Source organism: Strix uralensis, chromosome 9 (assembly GCF_047716275.1).
Source record: "Strix uralensis isolate ZFMK-TIS-50842 chromosome 9, bStrUra1, whole genome shotgun sequence".
Taxonomy (NCBI): Eukaryota; Metazoa; Chordata; class Aves; order Strigiformes; family Strigidae; genus Strix; species Strix uralensis.
In genome coordinates, this window is record NC_133980.1 from 5,601,027 (window position 1) to 5,623,431 (window position 22,405).

Sequence of the window (22,405 nt, forward strand, 5' to 3'; positions counted from 1 at the left end):
TTCAGGGTGCCTGGGCCAAATGACAAATCCTACCATGGCCTCTTCATGTGCTACACTGAACTCCCTCTACTGCAAAGAAAATGTTTGGGAACCACCTTTTGTGCTCTCCAAGTCTGGCATCTAACCCTACCTCCTATCTGCTGAGCTCATTCAGCACCTATGGGTGCTCACAGGAGTCCTTCGGTGCCTGCTTAGCTCCTTTCATCTCAGGATGCTAGTGCACCTTTTGCAGCTGCATAAACCATCGCTTTACAGGAATAAAATGGGATTAAAAGCCACATGTACACAAAGCAAATGTCCATTGCTGCTTTTGAAGCGTGCCATGGAGGCACACAGAGGAGAGCAGGGCTAAGCCCCTGTCTGCAGGGGCAGCACCTTTGAGGGCTCCTGCACTAGCCCCGTGCAGAGACGCACGTGGGAAAGAGCACATGAAGATCTCAGATCTCATTTTGCGAAATTCTGGCTTCGTCTTGTGAAATTAGTCCACGTCGCACTGCGAGGGATAAGCGAGAGTGAGTCAGGACCCGAGCCACAGCCGGCTGGCTCCAGCTCTCTCCTCTGAAGCCTGAAGGTTGGGAAAAATCTGGGACAAGTATTTATGGGTTCAGCGCTGCAGCTGAGGAGCCAGCAATGTAAGAGCAAAACACGGTGTTAAAGTTGCATCTGCAAAAGCAGTTGCTGTGGTTCTTTTATTTTCATGAACAATTTAGATGTATTAAAAATAACATTTTATAAAAATAGAAGAGCAAGCTCAAATTTATCCCATAGTATGAAAAGCACAATTCCCATTCGCATAAGGGGGAGAATGTAAGTACACACACAGGACAAATTTGACCCAAACAGAGCAAATAAATGGGTATTTTATTTCTGCTTTAAGTACAGCAATGAGCAATTAAGCTCAAAACTTCAAAGCTATTAAAGTGACTAACTCCCACTGAAGTCAATGCAAGATAGAAACGTGAAGTCCTCTGAGGCTCTGTATTTTAATGTCTTGAATGATGATTAAATATTTATAACCATTGCAATCTAACAAGATTTCAGCCTGAAAATTTCACTGTAATCTCTGAAGGAAACAGCTTGGAACAATTTCAGTTAAATATAAACAAAGACTGCATTCTGAAACCCTCACTCAGGTAAAGCTCCCATTGCCTTCACCAAATAAAACCAGCAGGATTAGGTAGGTAAAAATAAAGCCAATTTGACATAAGAAGATATTTATCTGCTACAGCTACAACACTCTGTAGGAAAGCATGGCATGCTCCATAATTGAGTGGTAAGTTATATTTCATATTATATTTTTCTTATGCAATTTATTTCACAATGATTAAATCAAAAATATAAGCAATGAACTTACCCAAATTCTTTGATCAGGCAATTGGAACTGGGAGCAAAATTGAAACAAAAACAACACATTATTCCTGCACTGGAACCCTCATTGCAATCAATCTACTAATTAAGATTTTACTTAAAGATACTAACTAAAATGTTATTCTGAATGATTTGTTGCATCGGGATAGTCTCTCCCTAAAAATGCAATCCTTGTAATGGCAAATTATTGTGAAATACCATTAAATGATCTAATTTTCATAGCTTATGGGCCACTAGCACTGGGAGGAATTTTGGCCAGGCAGAGACAGGGTAAGGACTGCAGGGTTTATGTCTTTAATCTCTACTTCAGAAACCTATTTTAAAGATCCATCTGTTAGTTGTCGTATTAGCCAGTTGAAAAAAATTAATTCTTGCTTCATCAGATGGCAAGTTTCAGAAATAAATTCATCTACAGAAACTTGTTGGACACAAACAATAATTTTGTTCATATTTTATATATAAATCCTGCCAGCAGAAAATGAAAACTTGCGGTGCACTCCACACTTGTACTTTTACAGGGGTGAACAGGACTATAAAGGAAAAACAGCTTTTCTGCAAGCCATTCCCCAGTCCTCTATAAACACTGAGCCAAATTCTGCCTTTGCAAACAGAAGACTCCTTTCTATTAAAGTCAGTAAGAAAGCAGATTTTGGCATCTACTCTTTTGACAGGACATGTGATGGTGGTTTAGGGTTTTTTTTACAATGTATTAAGAGTGCATGTTACACCCATGACCTTTGTATCCATTCATCTCACACCAAGCTAAAGACGTTATCCCTAGCACCTAGGTAAGCGATAAAATGAAAGCCAGTCTTTACCATGGATTTTTCTTTTCTATTGCACAATGAGAAATGTGGAGGAAAGGGTTCAGCAACGGGGGTACACAACTAGCCTTCCCTCCTGACAAAGAGTGCTGGCTCTGCCCCACCTTGGCTGGCACTGCAGTAGGGAGGTGGCATCCGACACCTCCTGCTCATGCTGAAGGACTTGGTGACTGCACTGAGACCTTCCTTGGGCACCAACAATAGATTTAACCAACTCTCCGTGAAAAAAGATGAAGGGCGAAATCCCAACATCCTTCCCTCTAATGGCAAAATGTCCAATGTCTCCATTCCACCTGCACACCTACATCATCCTCGCCTAACTCCCATTAACCCTTCTCCAGTTCCCCACATAACTCAAAGCCATACAACACTACGGAGTATTCAACTCCTTCCCCGCCCACTACAGCCAAACTCCTAACAGTGCATTTTGCCCAAATAGCCTCCTTTCCCACCCACCAACCATGCCACCTACCAGACCAACCTGTGGCAACACCTTCAGAGCATCTTGAATCCAACTTCACTAAAGGACATCAATTGACACCTTCTGAAAAAGCTAGCTAGCACTAAGCAAAATAATAATTTCTACCATCGATAGAGTACCTAAAATGCCCTCATTTAAATAATTTACTATTACTTTACAGCACCTTAGCTGCTCTAATAGAATCGCTCCCTCGATGGAGAGGAACCAGGCTGGTTTTACACCAGGGGGACACAAAGAGGATTGAGCCCATTTGTGTGTTTGTGCATTAGTACCATCTGCTGTGAAATGGGAATTTTTACTTGTTGCTTTCTAACTTGGGCAAATAAGGTAACTCAGCAAGACATGCTGAGCTGCTATGAAATCTTGTACATAAATCCTCAGTAATTTTAATACTTAACGGTTCCATCACCTCCTTCAGGCACTGGAACTGGAACAGGGTGCTTTTCTGCACTCTCCATCCATGCAACAGCATTATGTTTCTGTGTCTGCAACTACATATGCCACCAGCTGCTCTTCCTAGTTTTCCAGAAGTCCCATATTTCAGAATATATTCCATACAATTTAGGATATAACAACTGTTGACTTCACTGAGGGAAAAAAAAAAAAAAAAGCAAGTGGTGGCAGATTATTGGCATGATTTGCCCAGGAATTCAGTGGAAGCTGAACCAGAGACAGCAGCTCCTGGCTGTGCACTTAAAATACATGTATGGGGTGTCATTATTTGGATGAGCCCATAGTCAACAAGGGGTTCAAATTTGCAAATACCATAGAGCATTTTATTTCAGGCATAAGATTTAACCCAAACTTTGAGCAAAATCTTCTTGAGCAAAGAGGATGAAGGTAAAATGAGGCTGCACTGCTGTTGAAGAAAAGTAACATATAGTTTGCATACAAGTCCTCTTTCTGTACTACATACACATTGCAGTTGTTACACCGTTTTAGGGACGCCCTCCTAAATTTTTGTTATTCAGCAAATAAGTAGCAGGATTATGGCCTATGAACAAGACAGCAGCCCTCACATATAGCACATCTTCAGGTATGGAGGAGCAGGGATCCTACAAAGTCATTGCACACTCTATAGCCCACACCGGCTACCTAAAAAGATGGAGCATTTGCATTATGAGACTTGAAAACATTGGGTGGAAGGTTTTATCTCTTTTCTAGGACTCCTTAAATATTGACAGCTGGGATGCCCAGCTTTGCTGGCCCAACTCTGAATCTATGTCATCTCCTTGTAGTCAAAATATTGATTCCACTGCAATGGCCCAAAGCATGGGAGAGTGCTGAAGAAGACATGGGTAGCTGCAAGTGTTGGTAGCTACGCTACGGTTTTGGAGGAACACGGTTCTAAAACATACATGTAGTTTGAATCTGGCTTCCTCTATAATCAAAACATGTTGTTTCATCTGCAAAACATCAAGAAGCTCAGAACAATGCTTATGCTTTTCCACCACAATGGTACAGCAAAAGCTGTGTGGTTTAGGAAATCCAAAAATGACTAAGACTGCATTCATTTCTCTGCACCTGCTTTGAAGCATCAACAGGCTTGTTTACAACATCAAAATTCCCAAAATACTTACTTGTGGATGAAACAAGAATCCCGGGGAAGGTCTCAAGTATTTCTCTTTTAAAGCTTCCAGTGGGTCAGTTAACTTTCTTTTTTCTACTCTGTAAATGTTAAAATTAGATTTGCTTGTGATGAACCAGTCTCAAATATTAATAATTATATAGCTATTCATGTTTAAAATAGTCAATTATACATCAAGTAATTTGTTTCTCAGAGATGATGGTAAAAGATAAGGAAGTAGAGTCAACTCTTGATTCCCGTATACAACTGTGGGAAGAAATAAGGCAACTGAGTGTGCTCTCTACTCAGAGGAGAGGAATTCAAAGCAACAGGACCCTTGAGCAATGGGTCCCTTCTCATCTGCTCATGTGAGACACTGCACCCACCATCCTGGAAACCTCCCCACGTGCACAGCCGTGCACAAGCAGGGTGAGAAAGGCGGGCTTGTAGGAATGCACTGCATCTGATATGCCAGCAACAAAGACTGCGATCAACTTGTGGGCATTTAGGCAGTGAAACACAGAGCAAATAATTTAGAAGCAGTGTGGAAATTTGAGGTTTTTGCTTCTTCTGTTAGAGATGTGAACAGTTTAAGGGATAGATCCTGTAGTCCATATGTAGATGTAACTCATGGCAGAGGAAGGCTCAGTAACAACTGGCCTTGTGCTACGCTGATAGAATTTGTATTAGTTTGTAATGCCAAACTAATTGCTAGATTTCATTAGTTTGTCATTCAGGACCATAAAACACAGATCATTATTTCCACTGCTTCAGGCATTTAAAATGAATATGACGCAAAGAAAACCTCTGGTCTAATACAGATATCAATCTGGTATGAATAAAACCATCTCAGTAAATAGCATCACATCCTGTTTCTTCATAATGCATACTTCTTGTCTTCTGCGAGAGCATTCTACAAAAACTTTGCCCATAGCATTTCTTTTTCAGATAAAGTAAGAAATTAACATCATTCACATGGCTGTAACTTTTTTTTTTTTAACAATAGGCTGTAAAATCAGTCATTTATATTACAGACAAATATTTTTATGGCTAATATTTCTCTAAACTAATTTAGATGCATGACTTTGGCTGGTCACAGATATATGAGCAGAAAGGCAAAGGGCAAAGAGGGGTTGACATACACAGGACACAGGTGAAATCCAGATCCCAGTGAGATCCATCTTGGCACTACTGGGAAACACAGAGGGATCAGGATTTTACCACAGGTTTTTTTAAACCTCAGCTCACTGACAGTGTCTGCTTGTGCACCCATCAAAGTCAACGACAAGGCTCCCATTGATTTTATAAGGTAGATCAGATTAACTAGCCCCCTGGTTTGGCTTTGTACATGCAAGGACATTGCGCCTTCAATTATATTAATGAAATGCCCAGCTAAATCAACCCATTGATCAAATCAGTGCAAAAAAAAAAGGCAGAAATCACTCTCAATTTCCATACTTTTTATACACCTTAGGACAAATTTGCTTCTTTGTTGTACTTATGAGATACTCCTATTTAATTCAGGACTACTAGAAAGGTGGTGTCCAACTGGCACCCTGGTGAGACGCTCACTAATTTCCAGGGTGAGGCAGAGGGCAGTAAAGGCAAGTGGGCAGCATTCTGGAAGAAAAGGAATTTGGGGCAAACCAGTGATGTCAAATACACAGTAAATATACATATATTCAATACTGATGACAGTTGTTTCTGGGTAAGAGAGTATATTCAACTTCTGCATGTCAAGCTACACAGGTTAAACTAATGACTCACTGCAATGAGGGTAGCCATGAAGACTTGCTAATTGCAGCATTACCAGACCCAGGGTTTGCTCTGAGCAGCTTCAATTTGAGGTGGGGTGCACAGGTCAGCATGTAGCCTGGGCCACCCCATGCCCCAGTGGTGGGATGACACCTCCAGAGACAGTGGGAAGGGGACGGGGTTGTCCTGCATCTGCAGGCAGGTAGCCCTGTCAGACCTAGATGCCTGTACCAAAGGATGCCCAAAGGAAGCAGACAGCCCGTTACCTGTAAATGGGATCCATAAAGAACGGGGTGGGCCTCGCATGCTGCAAGGAGGACTCCGAAGCTTTCCTTTGCTCGAGGTCGCCTCCTTTCTTTTCTCCAAAGACGTGGTTTTTCCGAGGCTCGGCCTGTTTTGTGCCACTGGCTCGACTTCTGCTGCCCATGCTGAGATCTAGAGGCTGGTCCTGGCTTGCCGCAGAAGGGGCTGCTGGCTTTGAGGGTATGGGAGTAAGTGGCTTCTCCTCCTTACGCTTTATGGTGAGGTCAAAGGGAGACTCAGAGCTTCCCTTTGGGATCTTCTTTATTTCACTGGGTGATTGGGGCTCCACTTTCAAGGGTAACGGTCTCAAGTCTCTATCAGGAAATGGATACATTGATTGAGAGAATGCTGGAAAAAATGGGAGGGGAAACATGGAAGGGTAAGGTAAGGCTCCGACTTTTTTGTCTTGCAGCCCCACAAGTCCTGTTGAACCAAAGTACTTTTCAGCAATAGAAGCAATAGCCTTTATAGAATCATTCACCGCTCCTGACACCGCAGTCTGCTCCTCTAAGGATGGTGAGAAAATGGAATGATTGCTGTGGTCTTTCTTATTATTTATTGAAGCCAGGCTCTGCAGAGAGCTTACTTTGTCTTTGAACATTTTACCATTTTCTTTAAATTTCTCTTTCTCACTTTCAATGTCACTTTCCAGATCAGAGCCCGAGGTGGTTTCCAGGTCACTGCCACTGGGGGTACTGACATCGTCAAGGTCAAGGTCACTACTCTCTGACTGGTCACTGAGTTTCTCATGCGGCCTCTCTTCAGAGGACCTCTCTGGTTGAAGCTCCACTGGCTTATTCTCCCCTACTGATGGTTGCTTATTTAGTGCCTTCAAAATATCCTGGGTGGCTGGCAGTATCTGAGGATTTGTCATGAGGGGACTTTGACTTTTGTTTGTCTGATCTGCGCTTGGTAGTCCTTTAACAGGAGAACTAGTAGGTAGCAAAGGTGGCCTGTGGTACAAGCCTGAAGGAAACAGACCAGGGAAGCTAAAAGAAAATCCAGGAGCTGTTGGAAAGGTAAGACCAGCAGGATGCCTATTGGCTCCAAAATAGTCAGCAAGGCCCGGATTTGCATGATTCATATTAACCATGGACGTTTTATCCATAGCTGGGGTTCCAGGAAGTGAAATGCCTTGGCCAAAAAATCCTCCTGCTGCAAAATGGTTCTTGCCCTCACAAAATCTCCTGTGTTTATTTAAGGAAGACGTAGTGCTGAACATTTGTCCACAGTCTTTGCACTTGATTTGGGTTCTGCAATCAGCATGCATGCGCTTATGACGACAAAGGTTTGAAAATTGAGTATAGGATTTATGGCAGACCTCACCTGTATGTAAACAACAACAACAACACATCTCAGGCTTTATGATAATCGCCCCCACCCTCAAAATTTTGCAAATAACACCATTTTTTTACCCGCCAAATGTCAATTAGGAAGCTGTAAGGAGAAGTCTGGGTGCACAAATGTACAAAAAGCTATTGTACTCTTCCAAAGCAAGGCATCCAAGCAGACAAATGTCTAAAGACAGCACCAAAACCCACTCCAACAAACCAGAAAAGGTCTGAAATCACTAAAAGACAAAGTTTCCTTGTTTTCTCTTTGTATTGCAGTGTTGCATATACGGTACCATTATTCTGTATTGCATTAGCACCCAGAACCCCGCCAAGAGCTGCGGCTCGGTGCTGTAACACCGCATGAACCCACGGTGCTCCTGCACAAGCGAGCACTCATGTCTTCAAATGACATCCATTTATGTCACTATTCACACATGGAAAGTTAGTCATTAAAATAAATATTTGCAGGACCAGACAGGAGATAGACAGAGCTGCCTCACAGAGCTTTCAGTCTGCAAGACCACAAGGATATGAAAGAGGTGAAGGAGGAGACAATCAGGTATTTCCAAGTGCATAACCTTATTAACAAACAACTTTTTTTTCCCACTTACAATGAAGAATTTAATCTCATGAAAGTCCAGGCTAGAGCCTGAGTAGCGTCAGTCCAGTACTCTCATATGTCCAAAGCATTTCTATTTGTGTAATGCATACAGTCCCTACAGGTGCCTGGGATGCTGTAACTCTAAATTCCACATCTTAATAACTTTATTAGTCTTCATATTTCTTATTTGTCTCTTGCACATGGAAAAATACACTATATTTCAACAACAATTTCCTTTAAGAATGCAGCTGTATTTATTTGCCTGTCTGATGCTCAAAACAGCTCGATGGATTTCCTTTCAAACTCCTGTGGGATGAGAATAGCTTCAGCCTCACAAAAGCAGCACTTGGAGAAAGTCTGAAACCACAGAGGGGAGGAGATCTACCTTGAGCTCATGGGCCTGATCTAGCCTGCGACACCTGGCAGGTCGGAGCACAGCTTCCAGCAACCATTTGCAGGAGGAGGCGGCTGAAAGCGATCCCGGTGGTGCAGAACGAGACACTATGAAGAGTGAATCACATCACTTAAGCAAACGTGATTTTGCAGGTCCCTGATTTTCTGGCTGCTACAAACCTTAGGGAGAAAATTGGGGCAGCAACCAAATCACAGGTCTGTAAGTTAAAACGTGGTTTGGAAGAGAATAACACTCAGCTCCCCAGCACCCTCCTATGTCCCCTTTTGGCATCCTTTAGATGAGCAGGGGCATCGGGCAAGTCCCAAGGCTGTACTATGTCTTGTGCTCTTCATTACGCTAAAATTTGTCCATTCCTCTGCACTACCTTGCTTCCAACAGTATCAGCTCCAGTCTTGTTTAGAAACAAGGCAGCAGCATTATCAGTAAGCAGTGTTATCCCGCTGTAATAAATCCTTTTTTTTTTTTTCCCAGCCAGGAAAAAGCATGTGGCCACTTTATTTTTATTTAATTTGTGTTATATCATAAGCTCTCATCTTTCACACATCAAAGCCACACAACAATACACATTGTGTATTCTGAGGCCTTTTTAACAATCATTTTCATGATTTGAGACAGACTGACATAATTTACAATGGCTCTATTTTAAGACTGCAAAGGAAACTGAATTGAATGTATCCCATCCTGCACTCTTGGTTCCCATGAACTGCAATCACGTCCTCTAACTTCCACTCGCACCGGGGCCCGCGCTAACCTTCCTGCTCCTCTAAATCTCTGCCCTTGAGAAACTTGACCACTTGTTGTCATCTCTTAACTGTTTACCTCTTCAGCAGGCTGCTTCATATCTGAGCAACAATGCTCCTATTGTTTGAGGTCCTGATCCTGCCTGATCCACCCGTTTTCCCTGTTCACGTCCCGTTGACATCCCCGGGACAATTCGTGGGGTAAAGAGTGCAGAATTGGGCCCAAACACAGGAAATTTGCGATGTGGTAATTCAGGAAGAATGTTTGTTGCTGTGTATCAGTTACTGTTCCTGCTGGAAATCTTCATTCACAAGGAAAAATAAGAAAGAAAAGAAAAAAATAAAATTAAAAATAAAGAAGAAAAAAGATGGAAGAGAAAGTAAAAAGGAGAAGAGAAGAGAGAAGAGAAGAGAAGAGAAGAGAAGAGAAGAGAAGAGAGAAGAGAAGAGAAGAGAAGAGAAGAGAAGAGAAGAGAAGAGAAGAGAAGAGAAGAGAAGAGAAGAGAAGAGAAGAGAAGAGAAGAGAAGAGAAGAGAAGAGAAGAGAAGAGAAGAGAAGAGAAGAGAAGAGAAGAGAAGAGAAGAGAAGAGAAGAGAAGAGAAGAGAAGAGAAGAGAAGAGAAGAGAAGAGAAGAGAAGAGAAGAGAAGAGAAAGGAGGATTCTAGTTCTTTGAAAATATTTGATTTTCTCTGGATAAGTATTTTCTGTTTCTTTAAAAATATTTTATTTGCCTATTTAACAGAGAACTATTTTTAACTTAATATAGAACTATTTGTCATTTATTTGTTCCAGTACGAAGCTCTGATTCTTCTATTTTCTCCTATTTTCAGCCTAATTGTAGGTATAAGGTCTCTTCTCCCACAAACAAAAGTCACATTCATACTTCACAGTACAGAATCAGGCCCCTTACCTTCACTGTTGAGGCCTTAAACAAAAAGTTCCCCCTGCTCCCATTAGGTTGATCACAGAAACCAAAATTAAACTGACCAAAATGGTTACTTGAGTGACATATCCATAGGTTTGCACAAGCTTCATCTTGGATATTATGGGCCAAGTCCTCTCCTTGTGTAAAGCAGAATAACTCTACCAGCACCGACAGAGTTATGCCTAACACATAGCAGCAGAGCATCAGACCATATATATATTTTTCCAGGAAAAAACTCTCCAATGCATACAAGGTTAGTCTAATGTATAATTAAAAACAAATAATGTTTTCTGAATTCTTGATCTTCTACCAGGTTTTGGTGAGGGCCTGCTTCTTATTCACATGACTATTAAATATAATGCTTCACTCAGGTAGGCTAGAGTGGCAAGCGGGTGAAAAGGGGTGGATCAGCACAGATTTGGTCTTCCTAAAGTTTTGGAAATTCTCCCTTAAAAATATCAATACATTATTAAATTATTATTCTCCATTAATATATTCAAAAATCAACAGAACCAAGAAATATTCTACTCTGGAGAAAAGCAAAAATACGCATTTACAATTGAGAGATATCCTTACAAACTATGAAGGGAGATGCAAATTAATCATTTGACTAAATATATTTTATCTCAGTTTTAAACTAAACTAAACCAATAATGGCAATGCCATTAAAAAATGTAAATATTTATTATAACCTCAATCAAACAATTAACAGTTCTACTGAGGACTTTACCTTTTTGAGCATAAAAGTTACTGAAAACTATTTAATGAGGTGCTGATTGCTTAAGGTGTCTCTTGCATTTAATAGGTAGCCTATTCAATTTACAGGCTCTCAAGGCTGTGAAAGAAATTTTGGGCCCAGGTCCCAAGTCCTTACTCCCCAGAGTAGTCTTACTCTTGGGAACCATCACCCAAAGCCTGCATGTCACACAGCATCAGTGAGAAGACTCTGTGTGAATCGATTGTGCCACCTCAACCTCTGGAGATATTCCTAGTAGACAGGACTCCTCAGATAAGTTCTTGTTATAAGATCTACCTCTTTTTCATCACATGACTTTTATTTCCAAGCAAAGTTTTGCTTAAACTTTAGTAGATGGGGGATGGTTATCAACTCTAATTGCTTCCACATATCAAAGCAACAGAAGCTGGGTTTGATTTCTCCTATTACACCTTATTACAACCTTTAAATCTCAGTGCCATACTTTTAGGCAACTAACTTGTAAGAGAAGCTTTCCTCCTTGCAGCTTTTATTGCTCTACAGACCCCAGGTTTAACACAGACTCCCAATCTGGCTCCCAAATTGCAAAAATTCATCTCATGCCTCTGCACACTCTGTACCGCGATTATCTCTGGACCCCAAATTAGTCAGCAGTTAAGCTTGCATATTTTCTGCTTATTAAAAAAATTACTGTAAGTACTATTTTGAATATGTTCAGTCTATTATGGCATGTGGTTTCTATTTGGAGAGGCTGGAGATTTTGTGAAGGCAGTGAGTAATTACCTTAGTGTTGGTGAGTTTTCACTCAAGCTTGGGCGGTGTACTGTAATAAGAGACAGTTGCCATAAACAGACTGGTACGAGTAAATCATGGTGTGTGGCCTTCTGGTGGAAAACAGATATCTCCTTTAGGTGACCCTACCTCCCTCCCATCGCTCAGCAAAGCCTACCAAACATGTGGTCTCCAAACTCTTTTGTTCTGCAATTACATGGCTGTTATTTGTAGGTTGCTCAACGGGTTTTCATCCCTCGCACTGTACATATGAAGAATACTGGTTGCTGTTTTGATTTATCAGAATAAATAGTAACAAGGAGCATTTGAGAGATTATTTCATTTATGAGAGGTGCCACTTACCGACTTTTAGATAGGGCATTGCAACAGGACCATCTGAAGACTCCCTACCTAGCCAGAAGTTACAGTTTTCTGATAATTATAATCTTTAAGTGTAATTACTTAACCTGTAATCAGGTTTAAAAATTATTAGTGATATTTACTATTGGATCTAGTTATACATTTTCTCATTGAAGAAGCCCAAACCAAAAGTATTATCTAACCCAACGGCAGGTATACAGATTTTGCACAAATTAGTCTTTCAAGCCAATACTCCTCCTCTGGAGGAATTATCTTAGCATGTGGCCGTCACTTTGTCCAGCTGTGGTGTTGATATTTTGGTAAATTATTGTCCAGACCAGCAAAAGATTAAGAAGTTTAGCAGACAAGTAGGGGAGATGGTCACAAGGTGCCTTTCAAGCCATAGCAGGTGCCTGGAAAGAGTGTGGTGGAGATGAGCACTACCAAGAACAATATTGTTAAATATTTTCTGCCTCTGCTTCCCTGGTGAAAGGGAGAGAAAGCAACCTGTAACGTTACCGTGCACCCAGCTCCCCCATCTCCTAGCAGGCTCTGGCTCAGCAGTAAACACAACCCGTGAGACTTTGAGGATCCGATTTATAGCCCAGTACAGAGTCAGGCCCACATACGAGACAAGTTTTATTGCTGGAGCAGCTGTTGGCGAAGATCTAATAACTCAACTCAATACTTAAATTTGGGGCATGCAAAGGAGCCTCAAGGAGGGTGGCAAGCTCCTCCGACTGAAATTCACTGCCTCTAAGGTTTATTTTCCAACTCCTGTGCTGTGGAGACCCTGTGGCTCAAAATTAACTCCTAAAGCAAAGCAGCCTTACAGGTACTGCTGGGTCTCCCTGATTCCCAGACTGTGGTGTCAGCCACTGCCATCCTCCCCTGCCCACCTTGGCGCTGCCACCTCCTCCCCTGTGCCAGCACTAACAGCCGGATCCAGCACAGAGGGCTGCTGCTCGTGCAGGGGAGCAGGAAAGAGAGCAGCCGCCTTGGCACAGCGCAAAGCAATGAGGCTGCAGTCGCTGAGCGTGGCATGGCTCCTTCATGCTAAATCTTTCTCCCCTCTTGCTCTTTGCAACTGTGCATGGAAAAATATCCCTGGGACAACAGGTACATTTATACAGCATACAGTGTCTGTCTGAAAAGGAAAATCATATGAAAACAACGCTTTGCATTAGACTACAAATTACCCAGAACTCATTTAATAACTCACAGCCCCTGCAAAACCAGTGGGAAATTCAAAGGGAGCACAACACAACCTCCTGCTTCCAGATTATGCTGCATTACAACAAAAGAAATAACACTTAACCAAAGACGTTTAGTTGAAGACTTACATATAAAAGGTTTGACACTGCTGTGGATGTGTTTATGCTGTTTGAGGCCTGAAGAAGTGGCAAAGGTTTTGCCACACTCTGGACAAGCGTGAGCGCGAGCCCCAACATGCTGGGAACGAATATGCCTCTGAAGGTTGCTGGGGTCCGTGAAAACCTGCTAGGAAATGAGTACTGATTAACCAAGAAACTTGACTGCAGAAGAAGCCAGTTATTACAAGAGTCTTTTAAAATTCAAACCTTGGAGCTATTTGAGAGTATTTAAGATTAAAACCCTCACTAATGGGTGTCAATGGGAGCTATGCCTGTGGGATGGGGCCTCATTTTCCCAGGATCAGCCAAGTATTTGGTGGATCTGGTAACCCCTTTGCAGCCACTGCAGCAGATGCTTTTGACCCTGCCATTACAAATTGTGCTTTTGAGGTCAGGGACTTCACAGAAAACAAGTCAAAATGTGGCTGCTTGAAACCTCTGAGCATTACTGCAATAGAAATACTTTATAGTGTCAACTGCGTGTGTGACAGCAAGAAATCCTGTACACGACATAGTCCTAGAACCCAGGGCTTGGTCTTACGAGTGTCAGCTCAATATAAAATTCCCATTATTGCAGCAAAACTACTTAAAAACAAGGTAGTCCTCATGCAAAAGGCCCAAGCTTTGGGAATCTGATAAAAAGCAACGCAGAGCACCACATCCTATACAAATAATCTACACACAAAGCCCTGGACTGGGAAGTGAAAGAGATGCTCTAGAGATGAGATAGTTGCGTTCACTTAGTACAGGATAGAAAAATAACATAAAGTAGAAGTGCAAACCCTTGAGAAACCATCTGGAGCATGGGAGAAGCCCTGTGCCCTCCTGCATCCTGGCCCCAGGCATCCCCACTTCCATGCTCCCATGTACCCAGCAGCACAAGAACCGCCAGGCAGCCTACAAATTCACTGTACCTTGGCACAGTTTTCGCACTCGTAGTGCTTCCCGCTGTCGTGTGACATTTGGTGACGTATCAAGTTGGACTTCCAGTTAAAAGCTTTGGGGCACTGGTCACACTTGTACTCCCTCTCCTCGCTGTGCGACAGCATGTGCTTCTCCAGGCTGCAGAAACAGGAACAGGGCTCAGTGAGGTGTCCCACACACATAGGTTTATCAGTGGTTTACAGGAAAATGAGACAGCAGAGCACATAATTACAGGAAAAAAAAAAAAAAAACAAAAAAAGCCCCAAAAGCCCAATCCTGACAGACCCAAGTCCTTTCAGTACCAGGCTCACCCCACCCGGGAGACAGAACATCCTCCTCCCTACCAGAATAACACATCCTCTTGTGTTTTGCCAGGCCACCTGCAAATGCTCCACGAGATGCTGCTGCCATTGCTCCCTAAGGAGATTATTTCATACGCCTCTCAGTATTTCACTCTAGTAATTCTTTCCTGCAGTCTGAATTATTTCTACCTTATGAATTCCCATCTAAACACACCTTGAATCCCACCACCTGACATAACTCTACTCCTTAGATTGGAGTCAATTTTTCTTACAGCTGGAATAGATGAGGAATAACTCCACTGGAGTAGGCCAGGATGAGCATAAGTAGCCTCTAAATACAGTACACTGCGACTGAAGTTATACTTGATTATTATTAACTGTATTCAATTGTGTAACTGTTTATTCATTCATTTCTTAGTAGTTTATTCAGTCTATTAGTAGGGTATTCAATCTTCACCTATTTTCTGTTGCACATCTTTGAATTCATTTTCGTCTCTGAATTTTCTGAATTCCTGTTTTATTCTTCATTTGTAGCAAATATATATTTTCAATCACCTGTATTGCTCGGTCACATACAGAGTTGTAACTCACACTATTGCTTGAGAAAAGATCACTACATAATGTAAGAGTGCGTTCACAGAAAAGCCACTGGAAACTGGGATTTTTAGTCTGTGATGTCAAACCAGATCAATCTTTCCTCATGTGAAGCTCCCACCGATCTCTGCTGAATCAGTGGACAAAACCCACTGGGTTTACAGCCCCATTTGGGTCATGCAGCTGAAAGAGCAACCTCCATTCTCAGCCACAGGTAATGGAAATGCTTTCACACTGCGATGCTCTTCTATGCCTCTCAGTCTCCTTCCTTCAGGGGACAAAATTAATTCTTGCTTCCTCTCCTAATACTTCTATAACAATTGACTCTCCATCACTGGTAAACAAACTTTTTGTAAGACCTAGACAGACTCCTGTCCCCGGCTCTGGCACCAGCTCCCCGGACACCTGCCATGGCTACGTGATCTGCCATCAGCACTGGGCAGTCTTGGCCCCCCAGATCTCCATCTTCCTGCTCAGCTCTTTCTCCATTTAATTACACACACCCTCAAGCATGGCTCATTCTGGCCTTTTGTTTTATATAATCTGGATATAGCACACTCCAGTACTTTTTCGCTGTGAACTGTCTTTGTGGTGTATTAGCCTTTCAATAATTCAAGAGTTCAGAGAATGACTGCATTTTCTCTCATTTTTCATTCTTTCTCACAGTACTGCCCATCTATTTATGATGACTTGTTCTTTGTTTTCTGCCCTTTCTCTTCAATATTTAATATTTTAAGCTAAATTTACATTTCCTCAATGATTCCCATATGTTAGATATTGTCCTCTGGTTCGTAGGCAGAAAAGAACTTTAACACCAAATAACTCACAACGTGGAAAAATGTTACAGTCCAGACTCCTGCCTCACCCACAGTGATGCAACCCTTTCGATTCGATCTACCTACATCAGCCCTTTCAAATCAATCAGATTGAAAATTAGACACGTGGAGCCACATACTGCTCTACATCATCCGGTGAATAAAACCTTGTGCCTGCACAAATTCCCACTCAGCAGGGTTGACCTAGTATGCAGGGAGCAACGTTTGGCACATCATGTTTTAATTTTGGCGTCATTAATTTTGCGGAAGCGTAAGGATCGGGTCATACGACACACTGATCTGAAACCCCCTGCATGATGCCAAGCCACCTCTGCTCCATCAAGAGGAGTCTGTATTTTGGGAGAGAGGGTTCCATCTTGCAGAGCCAGCACCTGAAGCATCCAGGAGCAGTTGTTCAAAGGGGCGTTTGTGCACAAGCGGGTGTGCACAAATCCATGCTAACCTCTGACAGACACCACAACATCCTGAATCATGGACTAGCAAAGATTTCTGTGAAATATATGAACCCACCAAATACTCTATATTGACAATTTTTAAGGGGCATATGATTTTTAAGCAATGCAAATAAATACACTGCTGTCCCTAAAAGGGCTCTTAATAGTCACGTAGGTTGTGCCCACACAACTTGGAGAGGAAATAAGACACTGTGGGAGTGTGGGAGCTGTGCTACAGACTCTGGCTGAAAGCAAGAGATACCAGCCCAGGTCTGCTGCTGCTACAAACCAGCTTCCTAAGAAATGCACTGTCTCATCACAGTGGAGGATCTGGCCCAGGATTTTGCTGTTGAGATATCTCAACATTACTATCAAGTGTTGGCTGAAGTCAACCTTGCCCCAGCCCTCAAAGCATTAAGATGTGAATCTGTGAGGGATGTGCTGTAGAAGTTCCAGTGTACTCTCAAAATCTTTCAGTAATTTGCAATATTTGCCATAATCTGCACCACAATATGGTATTTTAAATAACAACAAAAACTATAGTGACAGGAAATATGCGAATCAGCATATAAAAGTCGTACTTTCCGTTCACATTCTATGCGTATTTCAGGTACATATGCACATGAGTCTATCTGTTTCAGCAGGCAGATATACATAAGAAAAAGATGAACCCCAGTGTTTCAAGACAGTACAGCTATAAATATGTATTAACATACAGACATATACATATTAACATCTAGAACCTGCCTCTAACTAGCATGGCTTGTTTGCAAAGACAAAATTGGTAGCATCAGTGAACAGCCCTTGGAAATGTTCTAAAGTTATTTCTACCTAAAAATAAGGATCCTAGACCTTAGTTGATCTGAACTGTAATCACTCCTCTGATTTCACTGCAACCAGCTCAATTCATGCCAGCTAAAGATCTGATTATCAGAAGATCCAGTTCTTAATTTAAGGTCCCCACTAAGGACTTCAGTATAAGGACCAAATTTCTGATTGAGACTCCATTGCTTTCTATGCCATAAAACACCAACTGGGACAGAAGTCTTATTCATCTTCATCTTTGGTTTGTATAGAAGATGAAGGTATCAGATTCTGCCCTGGGTGATGCCCTGCATGATCTGACTGAAGCCATTACAGAATTTGCCTCATTCAATCACGTTTTAAGCATCTACTCCTACCTTTGTAAGTCTGGGAAGACTTGGTCACACTCTTTACACTCCTGGATTTCATGCACGTCCTGAAGGTCATTCTCATTCTCAAGCTTTTTCTGGAAGTCCTCCTCCACCATGGAGAAGGCGGAGTGAGGTGTGCTGCAGGGGAACTTCTGGTGGTCTACAAGCTCAGCCTTGGACTCAAAGAGCTGGTCGCAGTCCTCGCAGCGATACTGGCGCTCCTCTGGAAGACAAAGGGGTTGGGTACAGGGAGACCATGTCAGTTTTCAGTCATTTTTAACTACCATCCCATCAGGAGTTCTACGACAGGGTGGTTAAATAAATGGCTATTCAGTGAAAAAGAGAAGAAGCTCAAAAGAAACAAGGATGCCTTAGAACACTTTGTAATAATGCTCTAATTCTACAATATATGACTGCAATACTACCTGTTAATTGCCTGGGTGACATTCAATAGGGTTCCCTAACCCTAGCTTAGGAAAAAAGTCAGTGTGTTTATATACTATCCTAAATGGGGATATACAGGGTCTAAATGGGTATCTAGAGGAGGCTGTCAGTCTCTGCATTTCTGAATGAGGGAGACTGACTTAGATGAAAGCATCAGCACCTAGAATAGCCAAAAGGGTGTTTATAGAGTTTTTAAAAGCCTCTTCATTTCCATTAGAGTCCTTTTGTAGCACCCAACCCTGTTCAAAGTAAGCCAGAGGCACATGAAGTTGGGGTAACAAACACAGGGAGCCTTGCTTTAAATTCCATAAAATCGGTCACATTTCTTACTGAAAACGAGTGTAGAAGATGGTTAGAGTGTCATTTTGGAATGAATATTGCATTCCATTACTTAGTAATTCCCACAAAACAATAGATTATCTGAAGAAAATCCCAAAAAGCAAACTTAGAGAAGAGCATCCCAATGTATTTTTTTCTGCTGGATTTTCTACTGATGGTCCATATGAGGAACCAGATGCCCTGGTTTGGTTCCAGTGCTACCTGCCCTGCAGATATAAATGCCCAGGGGCTCTGAGTCAGAAAGGCACTGAGGAGTCTGACTGAAATCTCAGATGTAGCTGATTGCTACTTGACAGTTGAGTTGATCCAGCAAAAGCATCTTAGGACTCTGTTGTCCACTGTCCATGAGCAATACTTGGGCTCAGTCTGTTGCTAAATTAGCCCTGTGGGACATATTCCTGCATGTGACTGCAGAGATTTCCTTTGGTTTCATTTATACAATAGATACTTGACCATAGGGACTAGGCATGGAAAACACTATGCCTGAAAAAGGGGACTTCTTTAGCAGTAACTAAACAAACTTACCACTGTGGGAAAAAAAACCAAACACAAAAACAAATGAGAATGAATGAATAATCCCCACCTTTTTTTTAAGAGAACAAAAGACACTGGTCTAAATTTACAGGCAGTTATAAGAAAGTGCAGCCCTTGATACCTCCTGCACTGGGAAAACTTCTGTGTACTGTCCCTGAATCCCTGAGAATTTGTAAAACGTCCACATTGGCATAAATTGCAACCTAATGGGCATCAAGCAGATATCCTACAGCCAGTCCCCGCTGTGGCTGTATAACCCACTGCCCAACAGGAAGCAAAGCAAAAGGAGCTTTTGGAGGTGGGTGACAATTCTGAACAGCTCAGGAGTTTCAGACCCAGAATGAGTAACAAATGAGCGCGAGGAGGAAGAATGGCTCAAATATTCTCACAAGTGACAGCAACATTAACAACCTGAGATTTTCTCTTTTCAAGATGACAGAAAACCTGTTGTTTGGCTAAGTGACAAAAAATAACCTATAATCAGGGTCCATACAAATCCTGCAGGAGCAGGACAGCCTAGAGATAAGGACATGGACTCTTGTTCTCCTTTTGCAATGATCACATTTCAATCTTGAAGCCTTACTACTGCCCTGTTACATCTGCAGAACTCTGTTTCTGCTAGGGGGGTTCAAGTAAGTGAGGGTAAAACCTGAACAGCATTAGGAGTTGAAGGGATGCAATGCCGAGAAATATCAACTGTGCAAACTAGAGTTCATCAGATTAGCAGGCAGAAAATGCAACATTGAATGAAGCAACATTCAGCTGCATTGAAATGCACTGAATGAAGCTCTACTCCTGGTTGGATCAGGTTGGAATGATGGACTGATGAAGAAAATAAACAGAGAACCCCCAATGCCAGGGTTGGCATTACTTTTGAGAGCAGACTCACCCTTCAGTGTGACTGAAGGAGCTGTCATAATATTAGTTTATTCACTGAACAGCTTTCAGAGAAATAGGAGGGCAGAAGACAAATACAAACGTGGTCCAGCTCTCTTCCCTGGCTGCAGTGAAGCCATCCTCGGTTTCAAAAGGATTCCAACAGAGCAGAAATTTCCCTAGTTTTTTGCTTAATATCAATGAAATTTTCTATTAGATCAGACAGTAAGAAGTGGCTAACCATGAATGTCCGGAGCCATTGTTTCATGTGAATAATCTTCACTCTTCATGAACAGTAAGAGCTCCTCTCCTGGTTCAATATCTGCTACCACCCTGTAGAATATCTGGAAAAAAAAAAAAAAGATAAAGCAATGTGACTACCACAACAGATAAAGAGGCACAAGCCACTACCAGTGAGTGTTACAGGATCAAAATTGTGTGGCCAGACCCTGCCGTGGCATGGGTGCTGGCTGCTGTTTGCTGGAGAGGTGCCAGCTTCGACTACGGCAGGTCTGCTCCTTCCAGCCGCAAAGCTGTTGGTGCTTTGGGCTCTGTGAGGATAAAAAGGACGATTGCTTTCAACAGCCTCTGCTGCAAAATGAGCTGCGTGATGACTGCAAATATCACCAGCAATTTGCATGCTTAGTTATACCAAACCCATGTACAAAGTAGCCATAAAATGCATCACTGAGTGATCCACGTAAGGGAGATAACTCCTGCTGCGCTGGGAAAAGGTACTAAAGCAGATGTGAGATGTTGCTGATTAAACCATAGTCATCCAAACCCCCTATTTCAATCACCTACGCAGCCCTGAAAGCTGTGAGGAGAGAGGCTTATACAAACCAGCGCGCCTAGTTATTCCTTAGCTTCAAACGGGAATCAAAGGAAAAATCAGTCCTGAATGAAGAAACACCGTGAGCAGCCAAAGCTGCAGGTGGTGACCCAGGCCGGTGGCACCTGGACCCCTGTAAAAGTGACATCAGGCGCTGGGAAGGAGCCCATCAGGGGTGCAGGATACTGCGTGGGGGCGAAGGGGCCACGCTTCCTTCGGTCCGCGCACCCAGAGCAAGCGCACGCCGGCACCGTGAGGCTCTGCCGAAAGGAAATTCCCAAAATCCATCTGGCTGATTTCTGTCTCAGCAGGAAATGTGAAGAGCACTAAAAAGCTCCACAAAGCAGCTCAAATAAATATTAGTAACTTCCTCAGGCCTTGTTAAACAAAAACACATGACAGCTATGTTTCCTATGCTAAAAAATAATGCCTTTGCCTTTTCTCAGACGAGTATTTTTAAAGGTTTTGCTCTCAAACTCTTAACTCTCAATACTCATTTCAGTGCACTGGGGGAAAAGCAGACAATCACCCCTGCTGTTTAAAATCAAACCGATGCATTGGTCACAAGGTAGGCAGGGGTATCCAGAGACGCGTGGGTATTTTCCTTGCCCAGTCACACATGAACCATCACCCATCGGGTGGCTCCCACAGCCGAGCCCATACCGATGTCCTCCAGGAGGTGGCCGTATAGCCTAATGGTTTCTTTCTTCATAAGCAGCCTTTGCCCACGGTTACAAGCTAAATACTTAAAAATAACGAAATAAGATGCATTTCCTCGGATTTGTTTTCTTGTCTTTGCTTTGTCCCAAAAACCGCTCTAGAGAAGGTGTGTAGGGAAGTGGCAGTGAAGGCTGAAGGGGCCAGCTCCTTCCACCACCCTTGTGCTCACCCCTCTCCAGGTGCCAGAAGCGCTGGCAAAACATACCGGGCACAAGGTACTGGTAACACAACCCTCTGCTTATGACCAATTCTCCTCATGAAACCCAGGAGAAGGAGTTTATAGGCAGCCTGATCTGCCCAGGTGACACCTTCCTACTCTTCCACGCCACCCTGGCTGAACCATCGGCTGGGTCTGGTTGGGCTTGCCATTTTTACCCCTTGTTGAGGGGATTTCAAACTCCACTGAGTATTTTGGAAGGCACAAGGGGGAAAGAGAGTCGTGACAGGGTCTCGTGCATGTCTCCTCACGCAGCCGGGTGAATGCCTGGTACCACAATCCCCTCTGGAGCTGATGCTGCTATTGGCGCTGAAGGACGTGGGGCTGCTGCGTGGGCTTTGGCATGCTGGGGATGCGGCTGGGGCAACACAACTCATTTGATCAAAGACTGAAACACTTTAAGTGAAGCCAACTTTTAACTCCCACAAATAAATCTAATGTCAGCACCGCATCCAGTGAATACTTGCTTTAAGCGATGCTTGTTTTTCCATTTATTAAGATAAATGTATTGAAAACTGGCTTTTTTCTTCCAGAAGTATAATGGCCTCCACACATCTGAAAGGGAAGCTGCAGTTCAATCTGTGGAAGATCAGCCTGGTTGCTGCCTGGCTTTGGGTGGAAATAATACGAGTATGGCATTGCACCC

General features: G+C 42.7%; 1 protein-coding gene across 7 annotated transcripts in view; it reads right to left on the reverse strand.

Annotated features, from left to right (window-relative positions):
• The window catches only part of MECOM (MDS1 and EVI1 complex locus), a 345,512-nt gene that overhangs the window by 16,777 nt on the left and 306,330 nt on the right, over window positions 1-22,405 (reverse strand). For 2 of the 7 annotated variants that reach the window (XM_074878466.1, XM_074878470.1), the window contains 7 exons: window positions 20,232-20,334; window positions 17,804-18,020; window positions 14,447-14,594; window positions 13,503-13,659; window positions 6,262-7,624; window positions 4,254-4,341; window positions 1,355-1,381 (listed from right to left, as the gene is read on the reverse strand). In XM_074878466.1, coding sequence (XP_074734567.1) covers window positions 1,355-1,381; window positions 4,254-4,341; window positions 6,262-7,624; window positions 13,503-13,659; window positions 14,447-14,594; window positions 17,804-18,020; window positions 20,232-20,334 — 2,103 coding nt within the window. The remainder of the gene's footprint in view (window positions 1-1,354; window positions 1,382-4,253; window positions 4,342-6,261; window positions 7,625-13,502; window positions 13,660-14,446; window positions 14,595-17,803; window positions 18,021-20,231; window positions 20,335-22,405) is intronic. The other 5 variants (XM_074878467.1, XM_074878471.1, XM_074878469.1 and 2 more) reach the window with 5 other exon arrangements.